The sequence below is a fragment of the Alosa alosa genome, chromosome 1 (assembly GCF_017589495.1).
Source record: "Alosa alosa isolate M-15738 ecotype Scorff River chromosome 1, AALO_Geno_1.1, whole genome shotgun sequence".
In the NCBI taxonomy this organism is placed as follows: Eukaryota; Metazoa; Chordata; class Actinopteri; order Clupeiformes; family Clupeidae; genus Alosa; species Alosa alosa.
In genome coordinates, this window is record NC_063189.1 from 13,895,947 (window position 1) to 13,922,845 (window position 26,899).

The 26,899-nt window shown below is 41.0% G+C and overlaps 2 protein-coding genes across 3 annotated transcripts in view; one reads left to right on the forward strand and one right to left on the reverse strand.

Annotated features, from left to right (window-relative positions):
* Window positions 1-1,648: 1,648 nt before the first annotated feature.
* phb2a (prohibitin 2a) lies at window positions 1,649-13,887 on the reverse strand. Its single transcript, XM_048264358.1, has 10 exons — window positions 13,806-13,887; window positions 11,836-11,968; window positions 11,529-11,613; window positions 11,147-11,226; window positions 8,771-8,955; window positions 5,039-5,168; window positions 3,494-3,597; window positions 2,822-2,899; window positions 2,483-2,559; window positions 1,649-1,704 (listed from the first exon to the last, which is right to left on the reverse strand). The coding sequence occupies exons 1-10, from the start codon at window positions 13,824-13,826 to the stop codon at window positions 1,686-1,688; spliced, it is 912 nt and encodes a 303-aa protein (XP_048120315.1). The 5' UTR covers window positions 13,827-13,887; the 3' UTR covers window positions 1,649-1,685.
* A 10,098-nt stretch (window positions 13,888-23,985) lies between these two features.
* pex5lb (peroxisomal biogenesis factor 5-like b) overlaps window positions 23,986-26,899 on the forward strand; it is a 28,237-nt gene continuing 25,323 nt past the window's right edge. For both annotated transcript variants that reach the window (XM_048260928.1, XM_048260936.1), the window contains exon 1: window positions 23,986-24,307. In XM_048260928.1, coding sequence (XP_048116885.1) covers window positions 24,287-24,307 — 21 coding nt within the window. In that variant the 5' untranslated portion in view covers window positions 23,986-24,286. The remainder of the gene's footprint in view (window positions 24,308-26,899) is intronic.

Below are 26,899 nucleotides of genomic sequence, written 5' to 3' on the forward strand. Positions count from 1 at the left end.
TGAGATCTGGGTCAGGGTGAATAAACAGGCAGTGCGGCGAGCAGTGCCGTTAGGGACCACAGCGATACACACCAGCGCTGCTCTAAACCAGAGGTGAACAGCATATACTCCGCCCTCCGCATCAGTAAAGTGCTGTGCTATTAAAAGAAGGAAAAAAAAGAAAAGATGTGACAAAATCTAGCCCACACGTGATCGATTCTTGCTGCTTGCTCCTTCAAGAAGGCTGGGCTTTGGCAGTGCTTTCAAAAGATAACAGCTCGCCCCATTGGCTGAGGGAGGAGAAATGGGAGGAGAGAACTGCCACTCATCCCCCTGCCCCCGTCCATATGAATAAGGGGGTCCATCCCCCAAAATCTCCCTGCCCCCGTCCATATGAATAAGGGGGTCCGTCCCCTAAAATCCCCCTCCCCCACCCTTCCTGTCTCCGAGGGCTCGTTACCTTCGCCTGGAGGAGGAACAACGAGAGGCATAAAACATGCATTCATTCTTTTCTTTCCCCCTCTGTCTTCTCTTGTTCAGCCTCTCACACAAACACAGCCTATAGCGCTGCAGTGCTGCAGTGCATCCGCTCACATACACAGAGCCCTCCCCTCTCCTGCTCGGTTCCCTTTCATCTCAGAGACACTAGAGGGCCATGACAGCACGCTCAGGTAGTGAGGAGGAAAAGAACCTACATTTTGGCGCCATCCTGTGGTAGAGTTAGGAACAACAGAACATACAGAATAAAACATCATTCTTTATTGATTTTGGTTTGAGTTTGTGGTGAAGTATTGCCTTCGTTTTAGTAAATATAAGAAATATACGGCCCGAGATGAACACTTTCTTCCCAACACCACACCACCCCTTGATTCTCAAAGAACCACATATTCACTTCTTCACTCCAAAATAAACATTTAATCAAAATTCTGTTTGCGTGCTCTTATTACACTACCCAACTCCTGCACCCCAAAAAACACACATGCTTTACGCCACCTTGAGACACATGAGAACACAAATGCGGCCAAAGTGTAAACACAAACTCTTGCCGTCAGTGGCCTCTGGTTGTGTGTTCAGTGTCTAGTTCGAGTTCCTGATGAACTGGACCCGGTCGCTCACAGGAGCCTACTCTTAAGAAGAGTTCAAATGATTTACACCACTCTCACACACACACACACACACACACTGCCCTGACAACAGGCTTTAGAGAGAGCTAAACAAATACAGATATGCATGTACATGAAATTGCACAGAGATGAGATGGTTCTACATGACAGTGATTCGTTGAGGTATCTTCATCTAAAAAAAAAAAAAAAAAAAATTCTGACCTTCACTGTCCACTCTGAGCAAAGATGCCATCAATGCTTAACAAAAGACTGCTCCTAAGGGTAGGGGTGCTGAATAGAAGGAGGGAGGATGGGAGAGGGCAGAGGAGGAGGGGAGGGGCAAACACACTGTTCTGATGTTGTTAAGGCCACCCAAGTCCATGTTCCCAGAGCCCAGGGGCACACACACACACTCAGGGACAGGCACTGCAGAGAGGAGACGCGCACACACACACTCAGGGACAGGCACTGCAGAGAGGAGACGCTGCTTGAGTGGCTGAGTAGAAATCAAATGGGGTCAGGAGTTCTGGTGGCTGGCGATGGTTAATCGTGTGGAATGCATGAAACTCCCTCGCTCTCTCTCTGAAGGACGCCGGTCTCCATTCACTTCCCCAACGACAAACTGCAAGAGAACACACATAGGTAAGTAGGTAAAGCAGGTAGCTACTGCAAGTGTACAGGTATTTTCTGCTTCACACCATTTTCAGCACCAACCTGCATTATAAATTATTATATATATATATATATATATATATATATATATATATATATATATTATATTATATTATATTATATATATATATATATATATATATATATATATATATTATATTATATTATATAACACATATATATATATATATATATATATATATATATATATATATATATATATATATATATATATATATATATATATATATATATATATATTATATAACACTTAGACTGCCCCTACCAGTGTCTCATGCATGCCTAAGCCTAATAATGAACACTGAGCTACCCCACATTTTACACAGCACAGAGGACCTGCTTTTAGCCAAAGAGAAAGAGAGCAGTCCTACATGTTAAACCACTGCTGAGAGGACCTGCTTTCAGCCAAAGAGAAGGAGAGCAGTCCTACATGTTAAACCACTGCTGAGAGGACCTGCTTTCAGCCAAAGAGCAGTCCTACATGCAGTCCTTAAGCCACTGCTGAGGCTTGCCTCACTGGCTGGTCAAGGTCAAACTTCCTTTTTATAAATTAACACAGGGCTGTGTTCAGATTAATCTCAATGGCCTTGGATCACAAAGCACTAATCCCCCCCCCCCCCTTCCCATTTAGCAACAATACGAAAAAAGTGTTCTGTTGGCAGACACAAGACAGAGAAGAAATTATATACTGCAGGAGCCCCACATACTTGTTGAAATTGTCATCTTGGAGGTTCAGCACCAGGCTGTCAGCATTGAGGTACACTCTGTTCTGTGATGTAGCCACCTGGACGCCATGCGAGGGAACAACATGGAGGGAAGGAAAAGAAAACAAACAAACAAACAAACAGTTCATCAGTCACTCGGCAGACAGCCCAGAATGACTGTTCAGAGAGCAGCTGTATTTGTCTGTTTGCTTGCAGACTTAAGCACAATTTTGACTACAAAACAGAGAATAAAACTAAACAAAAATAAACTAAACTAATAAATTAAACAAATGACTATGCAATTTCAGATACAAGTCAGGAGTCTGAGGTGGTGAGCAGTACCGTCTTGGCGATGTTCTGGGCAGCGCGGATCCTCCGGAGTTTTAGGTAACCCGGATTCTTGGTAACGGCCTCCCCCAGCTGCGGACCAAACACAAACACACGTGGAGACAGCGTGAGCGGGTGCTGTGGCCCTCGGCCTTTTGTGGCCTCCCAGTCACTGCCCGCCGGCCCCATTCCACACAGAGGCCAGCGCCTCACAGAACAGGGCCTTTCACTGCAGCCCATAAACATGCAGAGGCCCGCCAGACAGACCCCCTCCCTAACACACACACACACACACACACACACACACACACACACACACACACAAACACAGCGCTCTCTACTGGCCCTTTCAGACACATGGTTTCTTAAATCACTCAGACAAACGGCTGCTTATGTAGTCAGCATTTACAAGTGATCAGTATTGTAGCCAGTTCACCAAGTAAATTAGTTTTTTTTGGCACAAGTGAATTTAATTTGTCTTGAGATCACACCAATGGAATGTCATGCAGCTGGTGAATTACCTTAACAATGAATAGCATGAGGTTTCAATTGATAATTGCTTCAAGGCTGGTTGTTGTTAGTGTGTTGAATGTTGTAAAGAGGAACAGGGAAGGGGAGAGGGAGAGATAGAGACATGGAGGGAGAGTCTGAGCCAAACACAAAGAGACTAGGATACCAGACACTGACCAGTTTAGCAGCCTCAGCCTCTCCTTCAGCCTGGATGATCTTCTGTCTCTGGTCCTGCTTGGCCTTCTCAACATAGAACTGTGCCCTCTGAGCTTCCTGCTGGGCTACACACACACACACAGAGTGTTTATTAGTGAACTAACAGTATCACTGTATTTAAAGAGTTTAGAGAACACCACAATAAGCACACAGCAGTTTTATTGTGTCTGATTCACAGCCAACTGTATGTTCAGCACACACAAAAGTTTCTAGAAGGTAAAAGAGGAGAGACAGCGCTCTCTAGTGGTTTGCACAAAAATGAGCATCAACATTTCAAAACATAAAGAGTTTCCCCTTCAAACTTCTGTTATAATGTTTAATAAACTGTACAGCGAAACATCTTCACATAGTGCAAACAAATAAGTTATACTCAATCGAATAATCTGGTTGCCTTACATGTAATTTCGGCTAACTGTTAAATTATTTTGTGAGTTTACAATGCCTCCTGAACTACATAATATCGCTGGGAATGGACCTTTTTCACGGCAGCCATTTTTGACATGCAATATCCCCAGGTGTGACTACTGTCATATGGTTCTGATTCTACTCCACTTGAACTGAAGACACTAACAGATTTAATAAAACCTGAGCTTGCCCTACCATCTCCTGCCAAAATGTGAAATGTGTGTTGCAAGCAAAATTGCCTACTGTTGATTACTGTTAAAGACTGCATTTGGCACATTCGGTACGCATCTCTATTGAACCTAACGCCCTGTACCTAAACGGTTCGAACAAATACGTGCACCTTTACACCCCTAACTATAACAACCTGACATGTAATTTACAAATGTCACATTTAGACTGTTAACTATCTTGTAACCTATTAAGTACTAATGACTTTTCTTAGTAGGCCTGCTGGTTGTAACTGTAAATACTAAAAGGGTATTTTGCTATTTGCAAATTTCTTTTAACTAACAAACTGACGGTTGTATGTGTTCACTGAACCAAGAGTATGCAAATAAAAAACAACTTTTCAATCTAAAACTTAATCTGAACAGATATTAGTGCCGAAACCTTTCAGAATTCTTCACTTTCTGCTGACGAAAAAATGAATGTCCGCCATGTTTTTTGTGCACGTGAGCAACGTCTTTTTGTTGTTATGTCACAGGTGTGAATAGCTCAGCTGTGTGGCCAAGGCTATTCGTACCAGGGGTGTAAATAGACACTCCTAAAATTTGTAGCCTATTTGTGCTTTAAGGCTAACACGATTACATACAGCCCTGGGGAACAGGGTTGGATTTTGGCACAAGGCTGTGATTTTGAGCTCAGAGGCAGAGAGAAAAAAATGCTTTAAGAAATATTAAATAGAAAAACAACAACAAAAATCATCGAGATTTCATTTTTTGGCCATATTGCCCAACCCTAAACAGAATGCAGCCATCAAATATAGATGAGATCCACCAGGACCTCGAAATGGCCTCTCTGGAAACACACACACACACACACACACACACACAGCTCCAGGGCAGCGTCACACACTGGGGGGCGCTCTGCTGGAGGACTCACCAACTTGCTTGGCCTCCACGGCGGCTGTGTACTCTTTGCTGAAGCTAAGCTCTGTGATAGCCACATCATCCAGGATGATGTTGAAGTCCTTGGCTCGCTCAAAGAGCTCGCGGCGGATCAGGAGGGAAACCTGAGGACCACATACACATCATACCAGCACAGTCAGCAGAGTAATCCTGGATGCATGTTCCTGTGCACAATGGCTGGGGGTCCACTAAACTCATTCAGATCTTTTATGCACATTCATGGGGCAAAGGCACTGCTGGTACTGTAACCTCAGTATAAGGCATCTGCCGAAGCCATCATCCATCTGTGTATGACATATATCTGTGACATAAGCCGTGGCCTACTGGTTAGCGCTTCGGACTTGTAACCGGAGGGTTGCCGGTTCCAACCCCGACCAGTAGGTACGGCTAAAGTGCCCTTGAGCAAGGCACCTAACCCCTCACTGCTCCCCGAGCGCTGCTGTTGTTGCAGGCAGCTCACTGCGCCGGGATTAGTGTGTGCTTCACCTCACTGTGTGCCGAGTGTGTTTCACTAATTCACGGATTGGGATAAATGCAGAGACCAAATTTCCCTCACAGGATCAAAAGAGTATATATACTTATACTTAAATCATGGTATACATTCTGGTGTATATGACAAAACATACCAACAGGGTGAACAAATGCCTGTGTACAATTAGTGCATTCATGAGCAACTGGGAAGTGGGATAAGTCCTACTTAAATGGGTCTCGTCATTGTTTATTTACTGCATAGTCATAAGCATGTCATGCATTGTCTTCATTTTCCAATAAAGTATCTATCTATCTATCTATCTATCGTAATGTGAAACAGTAGGCCTACCGTACTTTCCCATTTACTATTGTGTAATTATGTGTTGATAGCCTTTTGGCTAGCTAGCCTATGCACATTAGCAACATCGCCAGTTTGCTGTTGTCAAGTCAACGCTCTCAATTCATTAGTGGAAAGTTCCGAAGTGGGAACCTTCCCACCTCCCAGCTGCATGAATGTGCCATATACAGTGCAACCGGAAAGTATTCAGACTAGGGCTGTCAATTGATTAAAAAAATTAATCTAATTAATTACATACTCTGTGATTAATTAATCTAAATTAATCGCATATATATTTTTTGCTGTGAAGGTATTTTACATATTTAAATTCAAATGAATCATGGAATAATCAGCATTAGTGACATTAAAGTTCAAAAACTCTTATTATTGTCACTGTTCAAATAATTGCCATAATAATCTATGATTTGACCTAATATGCTGAGAACATAAATTCAAATGTGCGTCGGGAAGAAGTTTTTTTTTCACATACAAGGCATTTCAGGCCACAGATATAACCTAGGGGACACAACGAAAATGAATTAACACTCCCCTCAATGTCAACAGTTATTTCTTTGCATTGATGTGCGACTATAGAGTTGATGAACTCGGTGATATGCAAATTCCTTGCTGCAGACATTGCAGAGGACTTTATATTCAACACTATTTTTTATCAACACCATCAGGCCATTTTTTAAAAGTAAATGTTCCAATCAATTATCCAAGCAGCACGTTTTCTTCTCTCTCCTTCATTTTACAGTCTAATTTTTACTGACTAGAACGGCTCGGGGTTAAAGGTCATACGGAATCGATTAATATGCACTAATTTTTTTAATCAGTTATTTTTTCTCAAATTAATTAATCGAAATTAATTAATTATTTTGACAGCCCTAATTCAGACCCATTCAAGTTTTCCACATTTTGTTATATTTCAGACTCATCTTAAAATAGATTCAATTCATTTTGTTTCTCATTCATCTACATACAATACAAAACAGGTTTTTGGAGTGTTTTGTAAATTTATAAAAAATAAAAGACTAAGTATTCAGACCCTTTGTTATGATGCTTGCAATTGAGCTCTGGTGCATCTATCAATGGTCCTTGAGATGCTCCTACAAATTGATTGGAGTCCACCTGTGCCTAAATTAATTCACTGGACATTATTAGGAGATGCACACATCTCTTTATATAAGATCTCACAGTTGATGGTGTATGTCAGAGGAAACCACTAAATCTTCAGTGTCCCGCCGGCGGGACGGTTACCCCCACCCCAACATTCTAAATCAATTGTATGCACCATATTGCTATGTAGCATAGTAATGTTAGTAGTAGTAACTAGATGTACCGCAGAGCGGTACAAAATATGACCGCCGCCCAGTCCAGCACATTTTTTCCACAAAAAGAAATCACGCTGAAAGGCCTATATGATTCTAACTGTCTCACTAAATTGCATTATCCACACTCAATTCTCACTGGTATCTGCTAGACAACAAGTACCAAAACATGATTAGTTCATAGATTTCACATGTAAAATTCTTTTTATACCACCCCACCTCCATCTTGCCTGTTCATAATTCTGAGAATTTTTTGATTGTTTGTGTTATGTTTATGTTATGTATGTGTGTGTGTGTGTGTGTGTGTGTGTGTGTGTGTGTGCATGCGTGCTTGTGTGTGTGCCAGCATATGTGCCTGTGCATGCAAGCGTACATATGTCTACTGTGTGAGTATGTGTCATACGTATGATTACTTTGAATGTATGTGTGTGTGTGTGTGTATCTGTTTGTGCACATGTGTGCACATGAAATGGGTTTACATGACCCCTGGAGGCAAACATACAGAAAAAAATGGTCATCCTAGGCCCTACAGTTCTCAAGATATTCACAGAGAACTGTGTCTGCCCTACCCTCCTTCGGGGTCCAGTCCAGCGGGGGCTACAGATCAAAACGAAAAATGACGGTTCCATGCTATCCATGTGGGGGTACATGCCCACCAAGTTTTGTGTACCCCGTCTTTCAGTGTCCCGGAATCCTTGTTGGTGTCGTCTCTAAATGTACACATAAATTATTTTATTGTAAGGCCCCTATGAGCGAAAAGTACACAAAACTTGGCATGCATTCGAGGGTGTCATAATGATCCTACACTTTTAATTTAAATGCAGTTTTGACCTTGTCAGCCTGAGATATTGTGATGAAAACACCAAATTTTTGCTTTTTAATTTTTAACTAGGTGGTGGCTATACATGAAATAAGTGGTAATGGGATGGGTTGACATGCCCCCTTAAGACCAACATACAAAAAAAGGTGGACCTCCCTAGGCCCTCACGGTTCTCGAGATATTCACAGAAAACTGTGTCTGCCCTACCCTCCTTTCGGGGGGTCCAGTCCAGCGGGGGGGCTACAGATCAAAACGAAAAACGATGGTTCCATGCTATCCATGTGGGGTTACATGCCCACCAAGTTTCGTGTACCCCGGTCTGTCAGTGTCCCGGGAATCATTGACGGAAATTTGGACATGCGAAAAAGAAAAAAAAAAAAAAGAAAAATCTGACTAAACCTATATGACCGCCGCTGCGCTGCGATAGCAATAGTAGGAATGGTTCTTCATGACTTAAGTTTTATGGGTGAAAAGGGGCATTTTTTAAAATGCTAAAACTCAACTTTATAATTCCAAGCAAATTATTTTGTGGACCCCTTGGCTACGGGTCGCCCCGGACCCCACTTTGAGAACCAGAGGTCCAACATTTGATGGTAGGCCCCAAAAGAGGTGGGAACAATGCCCTTGTAAATAGGCACAATGCAATTTCAGGCAAAAACTTGAAATTTGTATTGAGATCCATATTTAAGTACTATACACATTTAGGTTGTCCTTGCCGCCTCCGCGGTCACAGATGTACTCATGTACCTGCGCTCTCTGCGTGATGAGCTGGGATGCGTTGAACTTTGCCACCACACTCTTGAGCACCTCGTTGACGATGGAGGGGAGCACCCGCTCATCGTAGTCCTTGCCCAGGTGCTGATAGAGAAAGGGCAGGTTGGAGGCCAGTGGCCGGGACAGCACACGCAGCGAGATGTTCACCATCTGCAGGTCTACACAAAGAGAGAGGGACCACATGAGGATCCGGGAGAGGCTACTGATGCTCAAACTGTACACAGACTGCCGAAGAGTCAAGAGACGTGGTTAAAAAAAAAAAAAGTCACAAATACGTGTGCCCATGTCTAGAATTCAGTGTGCATAGCTGGCAGAAGACTTTAAGGACACGTTATTTTCCTACATATTCATGTTGAAAAAAATCCTGAAAAAACTGAAAAGGTACAGGGTACAGAACACACAATAAGCACAAATGGTATTGATAGGCCAAGAGCATACACATACAATGCCCTTTCCACAAACACCGCCTGAGGGCGAGAGCTGATTAGTGTTCTCTCCCCTCATGCCTGGGGGCAATCCAATCCTCTTTAGTCCCCAGACTGACTGGCATGGCCTTCTACTGTGTTACATGGTGTCTAAGACAAACACTGTGTCTATTTTCAGTATTCACTCTCTCTGCCTCTGCTGATGCTACTGCCACTCCTAAATACAGTAGCATGCAATGGGCTCCGGTACGTACATACGTCTGTGTCTGTGTCTGTGTCTGTCTGTGTGTGTGTGTGACATCTATATTACAGTTACTTATTATAACTTACTAAGGGCTTTCAGATATAACCTCCGGAGTATATGCGGAGGTTGGTCAAACGGAGGTCCTACACTTAGAATGATTCAGATATGATGCTAACCTGTGGACCTTATACTGACCTTATACGGACCTATGTGTGAACGACATACACGCACATTACAGAATCTCTGTGTGGTTGTCGAGTGAGGGGTGGGGGCTTGCAAAGTTCGCAAGAGGCGAGATATGATACAGAATATATGCGGCTGCTGTTACAGCTGCTGTTTTTGTTTACAAAATGTATGCATTATGTAGCCTAGGCTAAAGAAGAAAAATCTATTGTGTATAAAGTATATATACTTTTTTTTTTTTTTTTTTTTTATGTGTTGTAGGCTAATACTTGAAGTGGTCACGTAAGTGCTCCGTGATGTCTGCATCTTTTCAGGTTGGAGATTTTCTGGACAGCACTATGCCACTCCATCATGACACTTGCATTTAAGTCAGATTTAAGTGGCCCCACCACATGGACGCACAAAAGAAAAGTCATCGACACGCCCTCTCACTAGGTTTGAATTTTAACTGCATGTTATACGCTTCGTTCAGACACAGCACATTTACATAATGTCCAGAGGAAATACTAGGAGGGGAGTAGTAGAACAACGGGCTAAGTTCGTACTTCCATATGCCGTTTATGTTGTTCAGATATACGACCCCACCTTTTAACATCCGCAGAACCTCCGGTCTTACACGTATGTCTGAAAGCCCTAAGCGAGTGTATAGTAGGTGTGAAGGATTGAGTTAAATGCTAGCTGTTAGACTAGGGTTCCCCAAATAGCAGCATACACAAGCATACGTCTGCCTTCGATAAAGGCAAAACTGCAAACATAATGGTCAAGCAAACTGATTAATGAACAAAATAAACATGCTCTCATTTTGCCAACACATGTAAATACAATGAATTCCGTGGTTAAATACCTTTTTCCACCTGTATCTCTACCTCATTCAGTATTTCCGTGGTCCTAAGACACCTCGGCCCCAGAGAGAAACTAATAGCCCACTCCAAAATCTTTACTTAGTTGTCACAATCTCTGTCTAATTTCAGTCATGGGGCCCTCATTTGAATACTGGGCAAAGTGCAAAGTCAGTCTATGGGTAAGGATCTCCTGCATGAACTAAAGCCATCAGATGGCATGTGACAGCTTTTAGCTAACCCACTGATGTTTGTGCTTAAGACATTGCTCATGGTGTTAATTTTGCAAATAGATCTTGTATAGCTATTAAGTTACCGTTAGACTTTGCACTTAAATGTAAAAGAATGTAAAGCATGTAAAAAAGGAGGATCCACGTTGTTTTATTGCTTTGGATCCACATCCATCACTAACTTACAACAATATTCATTGAAAAAATATTCGGGGGTTAAAATTCCATTTTGGCCCATTTGCCATTCGGTATCAATTGTCTGAAGTTTGTGTCTTTGCCCAACTAAATGGCAAGACTTACAAGATAAGCATGACTCCTAGCACACTGATTCTAGCACTCTAGAATATCACTGCTACTGACAACGAGCCCGACTTTTCAAAAATATCTAAACTGCTAGACTAAGACTAAGCCTAAATGTCAAAACATACCTTTGCTTCCTGTTAGGGAAGCAATCTTCCTAGGTCTTGCTCTGATGTCATAGATGATGGGGTACTGAAACCAAGGGATCCTGTTAAGTCAAATACAAACATATTAGAGGAATCACGATGCATGGCTTAATTCAACCCAGAGCCGTACAGATAGATCTCTATAGGGCTCTGATTTAACCTAATAAGTCAGATTTAGTAACTACAGTGCAATACTATCAATATGTGGCTTATAGGTTTAATTCTCCAAAAGTTTGTGCTCAAAATTGCAGGGCAGACAACATCCACCACTTATAAAATGAATCCATCTGTACCTGTTTGATGCCATTAAATAAACCCATACATACATTTACATTACAAACACACAGACATCATCTAGCCATACCTGAAGTGGAGACCCTCTGACAGGACTGTATCCATCTGCATCCCTCCAATGCGGTTAAAGACGATGGCTCTCTGCCCTCCTTCCACTAGGGGAAAACACAGTTCAAATACCATCAGGATATTTGCCCACATTTAAACAATACCCCCCAAACTGTGTAGGGATACATGAAGTCATTTTGCTACGAATTGGGTTCAAATGTGTCAAAAACTTGGTTTGGACATGACAAAGAAATTCAAGAGCGCTTAAAGACCTGCATTTAGTGACTGGATCACTAATCACTGCCATGAGGATAACTAACACCATGTACCTGTGTACGTCGCCTCTCTGACAGCATAGGCCAGGGCTCCGGCTCCAATGAGCAGTTTGACGCCAAGGCCTGCTCCTTTAGGACCACCGGCAGACATTCTGCCAGCGATCTGCCGGAGCTGCTGAAGTAAACCCTGTTCCATCCAAATGTAGGCAGAGAGACCAACACAGAGAAGGTCAAGACTTAGACACATCAAAACTATTTGTATTATGATTATACATGGTCAAAATTTCAAGTGCAGATAAATCTGTTCACAAAAAATATCTGCAACATCTATACATAGAGATGCACCATATTAGGGGATGGACAAAATATTGATTCAGTGATCTATTACGATACTTTTGCCCATGACACATGATCATTCTCTTAAAGGAGAATTCCGGTGTGATATTGACCTAAAGTGTGTTGAAACATGATACCGAGTGTGAACGTATGTCTCATAGCTCATCTCGGCTTGTCCCCTGCACTCAGAAATCTGGCGCTAGTTAGCTGATGCTGCAAACAGTTTTTCGATGGGGGTGCCTCGGGCATAGGCCTAGCCATGCAAATAAATCACTGTTTTACACCATTTACGAGGCTCAAAGTAGCTCCATACTTCATTGGTAGACTTCCGAGGGCCTTGACATTTAAAACGAGACATTGAGAACTTTAAAAAAGCACTGGTAGTTTACTTACAAGACGATTTATACAGACAGTATCTTCACGGAGTTTAGCGTTTGCAGCCATCTTAAATTTAGTCACGATACGTCGAGCGACGAGTATGAATAAACAGGCATGATAAGGGATCAGATTCCAAAAATAATTCTGTGGAAATGCATGGATTCCAGTTGCTGCTACTGGAAGAAACTGGAATCCATGCTTTTCCACAGAATTATGTTTGGAATCTGATCTGATGGTGCACTTTGTTTGGGGCCTAGCACCAAAGCTGTTAAATTCATATTTTTTTTTCAATTATTATTATTATACTTAAAGAATGTCTCTTGTCTAAAAACCACCTAGGAAGATAACCAGTGTAAACTTTCGTTGAGGACCAACAAAATGTTAATTGGTGCAGATTTAAAAAAGACAAGAGTATGCACTCCATTTAATTGCATTTCTATGCTAGCCTTATAGTGATTTTTGTGGTAATTAAATCAGAAAGAGTAGAAGCTACTCAGTATCGGCAAGCACACAAATGTAGGCCTACATTTCCACTCAGTTTAATTAAAATGCTATAGGTTCATTCCTAATTATAGAACTGTTCAATTAAAATAGGAAAGCAGGAAGTGAGGTCATATGTTGGCCAAACTTTGAATCCATGAAACATGCTGTGCTTGCTACCTTGCCCTTGACCAACACAACGTTGGCAACGATGTTTAGCTAAGCTGGTAGCCGGCCCCCCCACCCCCCACATTACAGCGAGCTGCTATATTTCTACATAGTTTAATCAAAGTTGACAAATTTCTGTAATTTGACACCATAATGCAGTAAATAAATACGCCTTTGTGTGACTTTTACGGTTCTTTCTTCTGTAGTTAACGTTACACAGATATCGTGGTGTTGTACACAACATTGTCTTGCAATGTAGGAGTGTCACAAAATATGACGTGGTTACACTGATTAAATAAATTATCTGAAGCTTAACGAGACATGAACCTGAAAGATGTTCTTCTAATGTTATAACGAATGACTAACCAACAGGTTTGTAAAAACGTATTCCACATAACTTTACCTAACAATATTGGACATAGCCTAATGACTACCATTATGAACCTCGCTAAATTAAGGTAAAGGTTATTAACAAATTAACGTTATGAGACATGAGATCGGGGGATGAGCCCTACTACGCAGTCTGCTTCTACAGTGACACAGAAATACCCCCACACCCGTTTATTCGTATGAATAATGGCAGTGCACATGCATGTAATTGTGTGTCAACAGAAGCATCGATATAGTGACAAAAGTAAAGTTATAAAGGAATACAAACTCACGCCTGGATCTTTATTCGCCATGCTGTTTCCACTCGTGATACGTATTCTGATAAATTCAAGGTCATTTTAAAATCACTTCCTGTGACACAGGACGCTGCACCATGGAAATTGTAGTCTCTTGTAGTTCGCAACATCAGAGCCTAGTGCGGCAGCGTGACTGCACAGGTTGCCTACAGGGGACGCTGTTTCCATTGAGACCAACCAACCAATTTAACTTGGAAAGTCATTTGAGGCCTAATAGTATTGAGAAGCATTTTTTGGTCCTCTAAATTAGAGTTATCAGCCTAAAAGTATGCAAATATTACAAACACCTAGCCTGAGTCTGGCTACATCAGGCTAACAAATACCAAAAGTAGGCATACATTGCACTGATAAAAGCTTGCCAACATGGCGTCTTTTCTCAGTGTTGGCGTGTGATGACCCTCTGTGCCCCCTGCTGTTTTCATTCTTTCACACAAACATACGGGTATTTGTGGCCGTTTTTGCGTGGTAACCGTATGCCATGTTTTTGGAGGTGCAAACAAACGCTGCATTGCCATTGAGATAGTGAGGAGCTGGCTCAAGGGTTATAAATGTATTTTGTCGTGTTTAGTTGTATAATGAAAGCACAGCTTTTATAGCCATCCATGCGTCTTTCCTTCTGGCTCTTTGGCTATGAATTTGGTAACTATAGCAGACTATTTGACATCTTTAATACACTAAACAGGTGGAGGTGTCAAATGTTGAGTTTCTCAAGTCTAGATTTTTTGACGTTAATCACTCCTATGATGTATTGCAAAAAATGTAGAGTGCAAAATAAGGAAGTTTACAACATATTCAAGTGAGCTGTTATCAGGGTTTTCATATTAAAACAAAACATCTTTTATAGTTAGAGAGTAGGAGTCAAAAAGATGCCTGGATAAGTTGTTGATAAACAATGTGGTTTCCTTACAATAAAAAAAAAAGGTGTTGCAGTGTTTCATCCTCATTACCACAAAAAGAACAAATAGCACTGACATCCGCATATTTAGCTATGCTAACATTCACTGGATATACCTTATGAAGAATTCTGAAGTGAACTTCCTTAATTTTATTAGTGATACAATATTTATAGGTAAAAGCCAAGCTTTATGCCAGTTGATGTCCTGAACAACAGATTGCCAATAGAACTTGCCCCTTGGTGTAATTCTATTTTTAACCTCAAGGACCTTGCGAACATGTTTATTACTAAACTTTCTGTCCATTATATCTATCCCATTCAAAACTAGCTTATGTTGTATTATATCATCTCCTCCAAAAGATAGATGATTCTTTATCAATTGTATTAATCCTTTTGGAATAGCCTTTATAAGCAAGCTAAATTCCCTAAACGGGACAGAGAAGTTATGACGTGACATAAATTGTTCGTAAGTCAGAACTGCACCAGATCTGTCAAATAAAGAGATGACATTGTAGATTCCATGATCATACCATTTAGAGAAACATGTGGACTTGTTTTTAATTAGAATGTTAGCATTGTTCCAAATAGGGCCTAAGTGTTTTATGAGGTGAAAAAGTGTGGCTATAGCATAGTTTCCAGGCTAGAAGGCATTGCTGATGAAATTTAGATAGCTTAAGGGGAAGCTTGGAGGGGAGGTAATTACATTTTAAAATAAAAGAAAGGCACCAACTTGGTTAAATATGTGACTCGGAATGAAAAACCATAAAGAGTTTAAATTAAATAAACATCTCTTGATCCAACCAATTCTAAAAGAGCAGTATCTGTGAAATCCAAAAAATCTAAACCACCCTGGGCTTTGCAGTCTGAAAGTACCTCTTTCTTTAGTTTGTGGGGTTTATTTTTCCAAATAAAGTCAAGAAAATTTTTAACCAAAACTCCGATTGTTTGCACCTCCAAGTGGTGTGTGACGTAGATCTGTGACACGAGTTTGTGTGAAAGAATAGAGGCACATGCATTGACTGTGGGGAGACTGCAGGGTCAGTTATGATAGCTTGCACCTGGAGTAGGCTACATGGCCCCAAAGATCAGCCTCACTTCAGAGACTCTCACTCTGCCCCCTGATATGCTAATATTCACACACATCCACATCCAGGTTATGCACCTTCATCCATTTTCCAACTCTGTCATTGCCAGCATTTCCATCTCCACATCCACAACCAGAAGCGCTTTTCTGTTAATTAATATATTTTTTATTGACATTTCCTTGTGTTGGCGCCCAGTTCATGTTTGCTGCCCACACAAGCCTGGATCGTAACATGGCGATATGCTGACATTTTCTAATGCTGAACAACAAAAATAGACATAGTGCACCTGAGAAGTAAGTGGAGACAAGACTTTCTTCACATGACTATCTTCATCTGTTCTTCACATGACTATGGACATTTTAATTTCAACATAGTTGTGTACCTCAAAAAGTGGCAAATAGTTGCATAGTGCTTTAAAAAATCCTGCATTTTACTTTAGGTTCAAATGAACTTTATAGGTCTATAGGTCCATATAAACTGATATGATTGCACATTTTAACATACAGTTAAATGAACAATGAAGATATCAGTTTAATATCAATGAAGATATCATTCCAGTTTCACTGGAAAGTGGAAACATCTAGTTAATCTGCTGGTGTGTCAGAGCATCTAGTGAACAGCTTAATAAACAGTTCATAGCGGGAGAGGCCATAGTAATCTCCACTCCATTTCAACCCATCACTCCAGTTTGTTCCTGTGTAGTGATTCTCTAGGGGACAGATGGCCCTTTGCCTCTGGGAGAGTTAGGGCTGTTTTTCCTGCAGCTCAGTGTCAAACACAATGTCTAGCGCTGACCTTTGCAGCTGTCAGCAGAGAAATCAAAGCAGCCGATCCCTTACCGCCTAAACCTGGCAACACGCCACCAGCCTGGCCCCAGATCAGTGGATGGGTTGCCAGATGCAGAATTTGCTAAAATCCTTCACAGAAACAGTGTTGCGTAGTCTCTGAGCTGCTGATTGGAGTGTTGATTACTTGGAACTCTAGCAGCATGGGGGAGCGACAGGGTTTGTGACCTTTACCTCACAGTGGTTTGCCAGAAGGAAATCCCTTAGATACAAACATCCATTCGGATGATAAGTTCAACCTCAAAGTGCTCTCTTCATAAAAATCATTTCGAACTAAATGAAGTTGTCAGCTGTATTTGAAGTAGATACCACTTGATTATGTAAAACGATTCTATCGTGGCCACATTTGTATAAATTTTGCAATAGCTATCTGGACCCTGTAGTTTGGGGAAGTGCTGAAGCACCAATAGATCAGCTGTTGTAGCTTGGTTAAAAAAAAGATAAATAATTAAGTCACTTGAAAAGACCAAAGTGTTGTCTCAATAATAGTTGAACTTAATATACTTAATTGGAAATGCAAATAGAGCTCCTTTGTGATGATGGAGAGACTTCATGCTCATCCAAAAGGCAGAATAAGGGACACAGATTGAAGAATTTGATACATTGAGAGCATGACCATTGACATTCCTTTCATGTCCCTCCTTAAGGACCTCTCACTGTTAAACAAGCTTCATGTTTTCCAGTCTTTAATCAGATAATAATATTGCTATTTCCCCCCTACCGTGAGTTAATACTAGTCCCCTTCCAAAGGGCTCAGGGGCTTATTTTCTGTTATTATTAGTCATTATTAAGGGCACCATCTGTCCAGCTGTTCTAAGCAGCTTTCAGAGACAGCAGCTCGCTTAACATCCTTAATTTAATGTTACAGCTGCAATTGCCATGGACTAGTATAATACAACATTATGTTAGAAACAGAAAAAACACACAGGTGGCTCCTGTTTGTTAAAATGATAGACAGAAGTATTAACTGTGACAGGCATATGGGTTAATAGATCTTCAATGCGTTTGTAAACAATGTACATTTTAAAATTAGCAAACCGTGCATCACAGCTCCATTCCTAACAAAGTTGGGATGCTGTGTAAAACATAAATAAAAATAGAATGATACGATTTGCAAATCATATAAACCCAATATTTAGCACAGAATAGCGCAAATACAACATATTTGAAAGTTTATCTTTCTTTTGGAAGATATATGTTCAATTTCAATTTGATGCCAACAACACTTCTCAAAAGAGGACAGGGGCATTATGTTGTTTTACCTCTTCTTTTAACAACAGGTTGTAAATATTTGGGAACTGAAGAGACCAGTTGGTATTGAGAATGAAATGTTGTCCCATTCTTGCCCAATATATAGTACATCAGATGCTCAATAGACTGGGGTCTTCTTAATTGTGTTTTCTGGTCCATGATACACCCGATGTGACTGACAGGATTGAGGGAAAGCGCTCTTGACCTCAGACTGGGGCGACGGTTCATCTTTCAACAGGACAATGACCCTAAGCCAAGATATCGCAGGAGCGGCTTCAGGACAACTATAGAGTGTCCAAGCCAGAGCCCAGACTTGAATCCCATCGAAAATCTCTGGGATCTGAAAATAGCTGTGCACCAACGCTCCCCATCCAACCTGATGGAGCTCGAGAGGTTCTGTAAAGAGCAATAGGCAAGACTGGCCAAAGATAGGTGTGCCAAGCTTGTGGCTTCATATTCCAAAAGACTTGAGGCTGTAATTGCTGCCACAACAAAATATTCAGCAAAGGCTGTGAATACTTATGTATATTATATTTTCATTCTTTATTTATAATACATTTGCAAAAACATTTTTTAAAACTTTTTTTTTTTTTTTTTTTTTTTTTCATGTTGTTATTATGGGTTATTGTGTGTAGAATTTTGAGGGGAAAATTAATTGAATCCAATTTGGAATAAGGCTGTAACATAACGAAATGTGAAAAAGTGACGCGTTGTGAATACGTATCCGTATCCGTGTGAATCCGTGTGTACTGTAACATAATATGCCAGTCTCTGAACTGTACTAATGACAAGTTGGATTGGACAAGTGGTCCCTCTTCCCTTTAGCTTGAAGCATGCATTGAGTCCATGATTCCCAAAAAGAGTTATTATTTATTGGTGTTACCAAAGTTTGCTTCAGTCCATCAGTCCATGAGCTCAGACCCAAATAAAACAGGTGTTTCTGGATCATGCCAGTTTTCCTGAGCCCATACAATGATTTTGATCTGAGACTGCAAAGATCACAGCCATCCAAGATTGTTTACAGCCCTCCAATATTGATCATATTGACCTAATTAGTTGTGAAATGTTCCTCCATGTGTTTTCTTTAGCTCTACATAACCTTTCCAGCCTTTGTTGTGCCCGTAGATGTGTTGCTACTTAATATGTTTTCACGAGATTTACAGATGATCACATTCTGTTTTTATTTACATTTCTACACAGTGCCCATCTTTTATGAAAATGGTTTTGTATAAACATACAGAGATCTATAATTTATTTCAGTCAATAGCATCTTGTAAATCATGCCACGGTGGCCCCAGTCATTCTCCACTCTCCTATCTGATTAAAGGCATAAAAAGCCTGATATAAAAATTTAAAAAACCATGCCACGGTATATGAGCATGTGGTCTTCTGTTGTGGTAAACTGTAAGGTGTTGTACACCTTTGGCCTTAAAGTGCAGATGGTGGCTGTTTGGAAAGTACACAGGGTCACCTCCCCCTGGCTGTGCGGATTCTGAGACAGCAAAGGCAACCCCCCTCACCCCCTGCCGTCCAGCTGGGGCAAGAGAAAGCATCGCCTCCTTCTCTCGATGACAGATGGATGGGGTGTGAAAGTTTCCTCCTTCTGTTCCACACGGCACTGTGTTGCTGACGAACCCCCGTGGTTCCTGCTGCATTGTCATTGCCTGACCTCGGCCACCGAAGCGTGGTGACATAACCCCCCATCTGTACCCTCTGGATCGGATCCGCCGGCTGTAGCTCCTGGAATAAAAACACCAGAAAGCCTGGAACCAAAAACAGGGCCCAGTGGCCTCCCTATATATGTGCCCATTCAGGAGCTCCATATTCAGTATTTCTGACAAATGACATTGCTCACTCTAAGGCCACACATGGCTGGGCCTCCTTCATCTCCTGTGATGAACAAAGCAAGCTGACGAGAGTGCAGTGACCTGCAATTGATATTCAACACAGTGTCGTCATCTCCACTCCCTGTGCTCCATAGACTGAAGGCCCATCTAGACTCTAATCAGGCAGGGGGAGGAAGAGGAGGAGATGAGAGGGATGAGTTCATGAGACATGGCATCGCCAGAGTGACTCAGCTGTGTGATGAGGTGGCTTATTTGAGTGTTCTTTCAATCATCCAGAATGCACATTGCTTAATTAAGGGCTAGCATCAGATCTGAGATTGGCTGTTTACTATGCATGTAGAATTGCTATTGTACCCAAACAAATCTCTTTAAAAAGGGACCAGGCTATATTATGAATTATCATATACAGTTTCTATATCTCTATGTGTTTATTTCCTCCAGCAATTTGCAGGTACTGTTCATTGTTTGTATAATTATTATGTTTTGTATTGTCTGTTGTGGCTCTTTAAAGCAACTTGAAGCAACTGAAGTTTTGTCAGAAATCATTCCTGACTCTCAAGTAAATATCAAATTTCCAACGTTTTATTAACAAGAAACAGGAGATGGAAAATTAGTATGAACAATTATTCATGCCATGTCAGATGTGAGAGAACATTCCATATATCAATAAAGCGTATAACAGATAATGAATTCAAAATGTTTGAGTTTCCTCTGACCTGTAATGGATGTCATCTGATGTCATCTGATTCTTTTACATTCCATGAGTCACATTCTGAGCTAGCAGTTTCAGAACGTTGGTCTTTCTGCATAATACAAAGGGATAAATTCAGAGTTTTTTTGTTCTATATTCTATAGCTGTCATATACACGATCCATATCACTACATCATATGTTCATTTCATGTGACACCTCTGAGTGAACAGCAGCAATTCATGTCAATATAACAGGTCCACGCCACTGCATCAGTGTCAGCTAGCTTCAGAGAAATCATTCTTTAAAAAATAATGTATTTTCACTTGGCTGCACTGACACTGAAGGATTTGCATTAGAGATATGACAGTGAAAGGTATGGCTAAGCCTGCTATCAAAATGAATGGATTATTAATTACTCATTCTGTTCCAAAACATTAGGTAATGAGGCCTGTGAGGAGGTAGGCCATGCTATTTGCAGGGGAAATGTCCATTAAAATATTTGAATGCCTGGGGCAATGCAGGATGGGTTCAGGTCTATAGACCAGATACGCGCGCGCGCGCACGCACACACGCACACACACACACACACACACACACACACACACACACACAGATTCACACACACACACACACACACACACACACACACACACACACACAAACACACACACACACACACACACGCACACACACACACACACACACATACATAATGCAGGATAAAAACCCTCTCCCTGTAAAAAATCTCTGAACAGGAGAAATAATAAATAATGACAAAAATAATAATAATTGCATTTCAATGTGATATTGCATCTTAAGGTGCAGTCAGTGATCATATGGGATTTCAAGCCCAAAACTTTTTTGTCACATTCAGCAATCATCTCCTTACGATCCACTAGCTGGCCTGCCTGTGAGTACACTGCAAAAAAAAAAAAAAAAAAAAAAAAATCGGTGTCTTTAGCCAGTCCAGGCTACAGGCCTGGAGTTTCTCTGAAGGAAGTGGAGAGCTACCTCTCTGGTGTGTTTTGTTTGGTAATTTAAATAAAACAAAAACAAATATAAACAAACGCGCTATCTTGATTGCACCTTTAATGTTTTCCTCCTCATGCTTTGAGTGAGCGTAGAATAGTTTGGGAAACAGTCATCAACAGAGAGTTTGAAGGTAGACAGTGGGGGAGGTGAGGGAGACTATAAATAAAACTCAGCAGTAACACTCTCTCCTCTCCTCATGGTGCACTCTGGTCCTTACCTTGAGAAGAGCGACAGTATCTCACCCGAAGAGCAAGAGGCACACAGGATGAACAAACATGCTCAGTGAGAATGGCAGCTTAGCTGAATGTAGATATTACTCTGGGGACAGAGAGTAGGCTTGTAGGTGTATCCGTGTTTGCAAAAAAGGAAAATAGTTAGAAAAATAATCAAAAAATAAAAAATAATCAAACAATCTCTCTTTTGTAGCCATCTTTATGTTACGTCCACCAACAATTTGACCAGTCCCTATTGACCCTAAATCTCATCCCACACAAGAAGAATCTGACAGCTCCCCAGCAGCACTTGTCCTTGTGGAGATTTATGGGATGTGCACAGAGAAGGGTTAGTGAAAATGTCAATCCATCAGTCCTGGCCAGTCGTATTGTCCCTCTTGTGGACAGAGCCACGACAGCTAATTACATTCACCACTGTGACAGTATAATGTACAGAGAAGAGCATGTACAGCACTGCTTGCATTTCCCTCAATGCATAAAGAGAAAGATATCGCAGGGGAACCTATACTGTGTATGGATTCATATGCAAATCATCTGTGATGGAAAAGATTGCCCAAGCAGTGAACAACTGTAAATGCAGATTCTGCCACAAGAGGCACAATCTTCTAAACCTAACCAAAAGCTTCAACCAAAACTATCATGTTGATTTGTGAGCTTTTTTCCCCTTGGCAAGAAGAGGAGAGATTGCAGATTCAGTATTCAGTGAGAAAACAGGGATTTGCATTTGTGGTTATTTACATGCCTTGACCCCATTTCTCAGTTACGATGTGGATTGGGAGCTGGGGTCCTATTAGATTACTTACACATGATTCTCAAAAGCTCATTTATCTGGCGGCTACAAAGGCTCTGCAAATGAATAAGTGTGCACAAGTGTGTGGCAATGCTGATTAGGTCTGAGTCGGTGGGCTATGTGAGGAGTAATTAATCATAATGAGAGGCTTCTAAAAGCTCTTTTCTGTACATTTGTGTGCTCTTGTGCCAGTGTTTATGAGGATGCATGTGCGTGTTTGTAACTGTGTGTATTGAAATGCATATATGTGTGTGTGTGTGTGTGTGTGTGTGTGTGTGTCTGTATGTGTGTGTCTGCGTGTCCATATGTGTGTGTCTGTGTGTCCGTCTGAATATGAGGATATGGGTATGTGCTTAGGGCTGAGGGTTGGAACGACTGGTAATGGGAATCCTGCTGTTCACAGCCCTCCATGGTATTCTTTAAGTCCTCATTTCAAGGTTGGGTTCATGAAGTGCTCTGTGGAGTGTGCTGCCACTGGCCGGTCTGTGACTTTACTTCCACCCTGTTAAGGGTCTATTTTCTCACAAGGTGCCTTAACAAACTGTGCCTGATAGCTCTGTCCACCGGGCCCCTTTAAACTAAGAGAGGGACAGGTGCAGTTGCTGGTCAGTTGGGGAATGAAATAAATCTGTTCACACAAATTCATCCACACAGCTGGGTCATCCCTTCATGATGACCTCACCATCTGTGTAGACTGTTATGCTTACAGATAATAGAACATTAAATATCCGCAATTTCTTATGTCAAAGATGCTTACTAAGTGTTGTGGCCTAGTCTTTTTCTTCTGGAGTAATAATGTTTGTAACATACCTGGCATGGGACCTCTTAACAGAGAACACAAAGGACGCATGCAAAATAACATTCATGGGGATTTTAATCATAATCAGTTTATTGGTAGAAGGTGTCTTTGGTTTAGTATTTGAGGATGCTCTAAAACATTGGCTGTTAATATATTCTACTCAAATGTTTGATCTAGCCAGTTGACCTACAGTATTTCTGATAAGGCCATCTTAATGTCATTTTCATTCTCTGGATTTATTTTCTGGATCATAAGCCATATTTCAGAATCTTCTGACTGGAAAAAGATCAAGGCAACAATTGTACAGTCATTTAAACTTTTCAGACTGTTCATTTAGCCACGTTCAGAATTCTTGTCTTCCTGCAGAAATATACAGATGCACGTGTAAAATAGCTCACTAACCTAAATTCGTTGGCTTACTCATCAAATTGGGGTTTGTCATACGGCCCCAGTTCGTGTTCTTGCAGTTCCTTTCTCGTCGTTATAGAGCATACTGTGTTTTATTTATGACACGGGGCGAGTTAATACCAAGGCTTCTGTGTTAAGCGGCAAAAATATAGAGATCCGACGATCCGAGAGGGCTATAAAGAATAACAGCCCAGCTCATTCACAAGCGCACGTCAAGAGTTGCTAGCTGCAATACGCACAGTTCCTCTAACCACACACGAGCGCACTGCGTGGCTCGGACGCATCGTTTCTCAGCTTCCTTGAAAAGACAAATCAGCACATTGCATGGTTTAACGTAACGAACGGGATCCGGTGTGGTGTGTTATACTACAGTTCCACCAGGCAGTCCTCGCCTCCCATGTGCACCCAGTTGGATATCATAACAGGACGGCTAGAGACGTTCAGCACCACAGTTGAGGAGAGCTCCTATTCTGCCTCCCTTCACCTCATTATTTTTCATGTGCAGGTAGCGAAGTGCTCATCAAGCATTTACTGAAAAACTAACGGAGGCTAAATAACTAACGAATCTTTTCGACTGAATATGTACCAGGGGCATTTGCAGGTAAGCTGGCGATATTTTTTGTCCACGGCTTTGCGGTGTTGTGCATTGGCTTGGGAAAGACAATGTTACATTTAAACAATTTACATTTTGTTTAAAATGACCACTGCCCGCTACTGTAACCAAGGACATCTGCATGGGACTTGAAGATTACATGAGTAAGAAACGACTGAAAATAATCAGGAAGTGAAGTAAGATCCACATTCTCGGGAGTGAGACAAGGGAAGATTTCAACTTACACAAAAAGATCGTGACCAAAGCAGCATAAGAGTTAACGTTACAACTTACATTGAGTAGCTAGACAATGTTCAGTGATGATTTATGCCGATGCATTAGGCTATTAGGCTAGTTATTTAAATATCAGACAGGGTCATAACATCGGCTTGTCCAGCAGAATAAGAAATGTTTCTCGTTTGTTTCAATATTTAGGCTAGTTCTATTAAATTAAATGCTGTAATAATTTTGTTTCTGTTTCTATCAAGTAGGCTAACACACGGCTAATGGAAGCCTCAAAGAGAATATTTAAAAGAATTGCATGAACAATAGCATAACAAATTGAAATAGCTGACCAATTGGAAAAAAGCTATTTGAATAGCAGAAAAGCAATATATCAATAGAATAGAATATGCTACCAAGAAAGTTCTTTTCCACAACAAGAGAGGTGTTGATTCTAAAAGCAGACTTACTTGAATATCTCAACTCAGTTCTATTTTGAAAATAGCAAAACTGCAGTTTAGGTAAATTAAGTTTAAAATCTACAGTGTTGTTTAATAGTAATAATATTAAGGAAATGCATTTATTATTATTATTATTATTATTATTATTATTATTATACAATTGAACCCCCAGTGTGTTATAAAGACTCTATATATGCTGATTTCCTGAGACCGCAACTTCAAACTCAGTTTTGTCCTGGGAGAGACAAACCTTGGAGTTAAATTTATGGTCCATCTTTTTCACCAACCCTGGAACTAATAACACATTCAATCACATTGACTTTATCATTAAAACAGTGGAATGCGAGCCCCAAGCATTTCATGGATATCTACACACTAGCCACTGGCTCTAAGAGATGCACAGCACAATGTAAACATCCATGTAGTTTGCACATGAGAATTATATGACCTTCAATATCATATGACTGGGCAGCTGGCCTCCGCTCTCCTCACACATGATGGATGAGATTATGTCTGCTCTTTTGGGTGAAGAGAAAGTCCCTAAACATGAGTTCCTTTGTCTGTACAATTTCCAGGTTTCCTCTTCATTAGTACACAGTCTACTCTCATGGGGTGCTCTCAACACATGGAAGAGAGTATCACCTTTTCACTTCAGATGAAAAAGGATGTGTGTGATATTTGATTAACTGAATTCATGCCAATGAATAGTTAAATACATCCTAGATTTGGACTGACTATCCAGAGTTGAACTGTGATTTGATGTGATTGTTGAAGCATGATCTTAAATTTACATCCATGTATTTTTATTCAGTAATGAACAGAATTGAATCAGGACTGACAGTGTTCAATGAGGCTACTGCATATCATAGCAAGTGAGCTTACACAAATCCATTTAACAAATAGGCTACCACATGCCCATATATATATATATATATCTATATATAATATATATAAAATCTATATATAACCTTCCAGCTTTGCTATTGGGATGTTCATTTTTTGTACGGTATGTATGTGTATTTTTTATAATGATGTTGAAAGACATCCAATTTTCTCGTGGCTTGGCTCAATCCATCCAACTACCACAGCCTCCGTACCACTATTTGTTCTGACTTTTAACAGTTGGTTCCAGGGTACGAAACATTGTCCAGAGCCCACTGTAAGCCTGAGAATAAATCCCTATAAGAGAGATCTCTTTGAAGTCATTTTCCTTACTCCTCAAAGCGGAGGATGCACAGCAGTGAGAGGCAAGCGCTAGGATTCTCTCTTTCGTAAGATGTATCTGCGCCCAGCGCTGGCTAGTGCTGGCAGGACTGTGGTAGCCATGGGAGCATAGCGTGCTCCCTTAAGGCTGTCGTGTGGAGAGCTGGACATCACACAGAAAACAGAGAAGTCAAATGCTTTGAGCTACTGATACGATCCTCCATTGTCACTGCCATGGGGGACATCATATCCATTCATTTAGTAAAGACTTGACAAGGTTTACTGATGTGGAAGGTCATCCCATGGTTTGGGAAGGCTTGATTCACATTATTATGTGGATGTGTTAACATGATAGCTTAGACTCTTTGTCAGGTCATCACAAGGGTAGCTACTTGGCAGTGGCTTCTTACTAGCTGAGATTCCTCACATCTGCTCTGCTCTGGAGTAAAAGCCAGGCATATTCTCAATGTTTGTTGAAGGAAAACGTATCACCGGTGTGCTGGCTGCACATGTGGGAATCGGAGTGATGGATGACACGGGTGGATTTTCCTCTGAGCTCGTTACTCTGCAGCGACACCTTCTGTCAACTCTTAGATGATAGAGTAGCTGGTGATATGAGGTGAAAAAAATACTTCCTCTGCCTACTTGGCAATGAGCAGAGTTGTGCTGCAAAGAGGATTTATGACTACCCAGTAATTGGCAGTTATAAATTGAA